The 5000-nt window shown below is 37.4% G+C and overlaps 1 protein-coding gene across 1 annotated transcript in view; it reads left to right on the forward strand.

Annotated features, from left to right (window-relative positions):
• cold (coiled) overlaps positions 1-2355 on the forward strand; it is a 5096-nt gene extending 2741 nt beyond the window's left edge. Inside the window, exon 4 of the mRNA XM_086545982.1 lies at positions 22-2355. Coding sequence (XP_086402108.1) covers positions 22-105 — 84 coding nt within the window. The 3' untranslated portion in view covers positions 106-2355. The remainder of the gene's footprint in view (positions 1-21) is intronic.
• The last annotated feature ends 2645 nt before the right edge of the window (positions 2356-5000 follow it).

Consider the following 5000-nt stretch of genomic DNA (forward strand, 5'->3'; position numbering starts at 1 on the left):
TATTTTTATTTTCATTTGCAGCTGGGTTCATCTACGGTCACATCAAACATTGTGCTGATGTTGCTGGCAGGAACGCTCTCCCTTTTTCTGCCAATGATCCATTGATCATGATGTAGCTTTGCAACTGATAAAGAGAAGGGCTTAGAAAATGCATTACTATGATATGTCATGGACCAAGACAATTCATGTCATTATACTATTGTGAGATTCCATAGATTAAGGACAATGCATATCATAGTACAAGTGAATCAACACACTAAAGTTGGGCTTTAGAATAGTGAATCTCAATAACGCATTGTCTACTGCAATGCACAAAGCAATATTAATAGTTGAATATTTAAGAACACTGGTAAACAAGATTTTAGCCTGATGTGTGAGTCCCATAAGTAAGTGTGCATAGTAAATTTTTACTATATATATTTTAATAATTTTAACAGTAAAGAAAGGCTATTGACATCACACACAATGACTTGAAGTCATGCTACTGCCAAACATCAGCTCATATTAGTATTATGGTAATGATATATGCAATGATTGAAGTTACAAGAATATAAGATTTAAATATTTAGTTAATCTAGATCAGATGACGATGTAAAAATATTACAAAAACTACACAAACTAGGCCTTTATATCATATCAGGAAGGTTTCCGTCCATGTATCCATCCAGAAATCCTATGAAGTGAATTTCATATATTGTGATAGTTTGGAGTGTTAATTGTTAGTACCTTTAGATGTTTAGTATTTTTTAGAAGAAAAAAATCTATAAAAGCACATTTTATAGAGAAAGCTCAACAGTTTAAAGGAATTACCAATATACATTTTAAAACTCTATTTTTATGCTGTCATAGTGAGACTGTTTATGCTGTACTAAGTAGAAATATGGTAAAATTTTTGGTATTTAATTAATTATGCTGCTTTCTTCTATAAAGATATAATAATTATGGTTCCTGCCTGCTGAAGTGCTTGGTGTTTGCCAATTTTTAATTCTCAGGCTAGATTACTGACAAATTTCAAGGAGTCTACACATACTGTTTGTTCTACTATCTTTTTTCTATAATTTTTTATTTCCATACTTAACATTTGATATGAAATTGGTTCAAAGTAAAGACACATATGAAACAAGTCATGTCATCTGGGCAATGTATTGATTAGAAATAATTTAACTGTTTTCATGTGAATGTTGCTTGTCTCACTTCAGCAGGAAGTGCCACATAAATCTCAATCTCTCTCTTTCTCTCTCTCTTTCAATACCATTGACAGAGAATTTCACAAGGACCTCAAGTATATGACTTTCTTAGGTACTTAACCCAATGATGGCGGTGTGTCACACCCGTGTGACACGGCAAAATGCCTGATGACGGGGCAACACACCAGTGTGATGTCCCCTAGGCGATATTACATAGGCCCGGCATAGGGGGTTGCCAGTTTTTGCCGGGCCCGTCGGGATTGGGTTAACATAATAATTGTGATTCTCATGTCTTATTTTTAGTTTTTAAAGATTCAGGATAATGCAGAGTACCCAAAGAATGAGCCAGATAGAATGGACCTTTTGTCAGCTCTTGTAGAGACATGATGCACAAGGTGTTCATGTTAATTTGAATTTGAGGAAAAATATGTTAGTTATAATGAGTTTTCTTCTCTTTTACTCTGTTATTGTCATTATAATCATATGGTCATTAATAATAATGATAATGACCATTCATATTGTCATTATTATTAATACTTGTGATGATATAATGTATTTTATGGCACATAAGATGGATCCAAAATTTAGTGTTGTGTTGAAAAAATAGTAAAATTTTCTAAAGGTTACAACATCCACCCCTGAATTTATCTGTTACCAAACCTGATATTTCTGGTTATTTTATAAAATAGATTTTACTCTATTATTAATATTTGTCATTTTTATGACATCCATATAATATAAGATGTAGGATTATTTTGATAATCAGTGTAATAACAAGGAGGTTCTAATTGGATGCCATAAAATACTGCAATTATATTAATGCTATTAACGGTCACAAGAATTCACATTACAGTACTTCAAGCTTTCCATTATTTTTTAATATATTATAATTTAAGAATGAAAAAACATGGAGTACAGCTATAAGATAACTGAAATTCAAAATGAAGACTTTTTGGTACATATAAATCCATCCGTTTATGGAAAAACATTAATCCATTTGGTACATATGAATCCGTCCATTTAGAGGAAAACATTGATCTATAAGCTATATTTTTATATAATTGTTTTTGTAAAGGTATATATTTAGAGGAATTGTAAGTCTTTTAACTTTCATGCATTTGTCATGGCTAGTGAAAAAAAATACAATAAAAATGTATTGAATTTTAAAGTTCTTTTTTCTTTTGTAACTTTACCTAATTGCCAGCAATCTTAATATTTATAGAAGAGTGAAAGACAGGCTAGGAGCTGTATGTCTTACATGAAAAAATGCACAGAAAATTCATTAGTTTCATTGGAAAGATGAGATAGTACTCTCTAAACTAGAAATCATGTATAGGGGAGATGAAATCATATCTGAATTTTAATTTCCATTGCCTTTCTTCTAAAGTTACAAAAATGGAGATGTATTTTCTTAACCAACTGATATATGGAGCATGCACTATTAACAATGATTTTTATAGATATATTTTTTATATATCTATTTACAACTATAAATAACTATATTGATCTGTATCAATCTATCTATATCTATCTGTATCAATCTATATTTATCTATATCCAACTATCTATATATGTATATATTTATGCATATATATAATTTATGTACATATACTTCCAAACATTAGATATAATGGTATCAGAGACATCTAGCATGGTAGGAAATTATACATGAACCATTTCTCAAAGGCTGTGTGTGTGTTGTGGTGTGGTTGTGTGTGGTGGTGTGTGTGGGTGGGTTGGGTGTGTGGGGTGTGTGGTGTGGTGTGGTGTGGTGTGGTTGTGGGTGGTGTGTGTGGGTGTGTGTGTGGGTGGTGTGTTTTTGGGTGGTGTGGGGTGTGTGTGGTGGTGTTGTGGGGTGTGTGTGTGTGTGGGGGGTGTGGTTGTGTGGGTGTGTGGGTGTGTGTGGGTGTGTGTGGTGTGTGGGTGTGTGTTGTGTTGTGTGGTGGTGTGGGTGTGTGTGGTGGTGTGTGGTGGTTGTGGTGGGTTGTGTGTTGTTGTGGGGTGTGTGTGGTGTTGTGGTTTGGTGGGTGTTGGTGGGTTTGTGGTGTTGTGTGGTGTGGGTGTGGTGTTGGTGTGTGTTGGGTGGTGTGTGTTGTGGTGGGGTTTGGTGTGTGGTGTGTGGGTGTGGTTGTGTGTTTGTTGTTTGGGTTTTGGTTTTGTGTGGGTTTGTGTGTTGGGGTGTGTGTGGTTGTGGTGTGTGGTGTGTTGTGGGTGTGGTGTGTGTTGGTGTGTGGTGTGTGTTGGGTGGTGTGTGTTGTGTGTGTTGTGGGTGGGTGTGGGTTGTGTGGTGGGTGTGGTGTGTGGTGGGTGTGGTGTGGTGTGTGTGGTGTGTGTGTGTGTTGTGTGGTGTGTGGTGGGTGTGTGTGGTGTGTGTGTGTTGTGTGGGGTGTGGGTGTGTGTGTGGGTGTGTGGGGGGTGTGGTTGGGTGTGTGGTGTGGGTGGGTGTGTGTGGGTGGTGTGGTTTGTGGTGTGTGTTTGTGGGTGTGTGTGTGTGGTGTGTGGTGTGGTGTTTGTGGGTTGGTGGGTGGTGTTTGTGTGTTGTGTGTGTGTGTGTGTGTGTTGTTTTTGTGGTGTTTTTTGTGTTGTGTTTGGTTGTGTGTTTGTGTTTGTTGTTGTGTGTTGTGTTTGTTGTTGTGTGTGTGTTGTTGTGTGTGTTGTGTGTGTTGTTGTTGTTGTGGTGTTTTGTGTTGTGTTGTGTTTGTGGTGTGTGGTTGTGTGTGTGTGTGTGTTTGTGTGTTTGTGTGTGTTGTTGTTTGTGTGGGTGTTGTGTTGTGGTTTTGTGTGTGTTTGTGTTTTTGTGTGTTGTTTGTTGTGTTGTTGTGTGTGTGTGTGTGTGTGTTTGTGTGTGTTGTTTTGTGGTGTGTTGTTGTTGTGTTGTTTGTGTGTGTGTTGTGTTGTTTTGTGCTGTGTTTGTGTGTGTTTGTGTGTGTTGTTTGTGTGGTGTTTGTGTTGTTGTTGGGTTTGTGTGTGTGTTTGTTTTGTGTTGTGTTGTGTTTGTGTTTGTGTGTTGTGTGTTTGTTTGTGTTGGTGTGTTTGTGTGTGTTTGTTGTTTGGTTGTGTGTTTGTGTTTGTGTGTGTGTGTTGTTGTTTGTGTGTTGGTGTTGTGTTTGTTGTGTGTGTGTTGTTGTGTTTGTTGTTTTTGTGTTGTTGTGTTTGTTGTGTTTTTTGTGTGTTGTGTGTTGTGGTGTTGTTTGTTTGTGTTGTGTTTGTGTGTGGTGTTGTGTGTTGTGGTGTGGTGTTGTGTTGTTGTTGGTTGTTGTTGTGTGTTTGTGTTTTGTGTGTTTGTGTGTTTGTGTTTGTGGCGTCGTGTGTGTTGTGTTTGTGTTTTGTGTGTGTTTTGTCTGTTTGTGTGTGTGTTTGTGTGTGTGTTGTTTGTTTTGTGTGTTTGTTGTGTGTTTTGTGTGGTTTGTGTGTTTGTGTGTTGTGTTTGTTGTGTTGTGTGTTTGTGGTGTTTGTTGTTGTGTTTGTGTTTGTGTTTTGTTGTGTGTGTTGTTTGGTGTGTGTTTTTTGTTGTGGTGTGGGTGTGTGTTGTGGTGTTGTGTGTTGTTGTTGTGTTTGTGTGGTGTTTGTTGTGTTTGGTTGGTTTGTGGTGGTGGGGGGGGGGTTGTGTGTTTGGTTGTTTGTGTTTGTGGTTTTTTGTGGGGGTGTGGTGTTTTTGTTGTGTTGTGTGGGGGTTGGTGTGTGGTGTTGTGTTGGTGTGGTGTGTGGTGGTGTGGTGTTTGTGTTGTTGTGTTGGTGGGTTGTTGTTGTGTTTTTGTGTGTGTGGGGGTGGGTGTGTGTGTGTGTGGTTTTTGTTTTTTTGTTTTTTGTGGT

The sequence above is a fragment of the Penaeus japonicus genome, unplaced genomic scaffold, assembly GCF_977035675.1.
Source record: "Penaeus japonicus unplaced genomic scaffold, GWHDUDI00000001_assembly GWHDUDI00000017, whole genome shotgun sequence".
Classification (NCBI taxonomy): domain Eukaryota; kingdom Metazoa; phylum Arthropoda; class Malacostraca; order Decapoda; family Penaeidae; genus Penaeus; species Penaeus japonicus.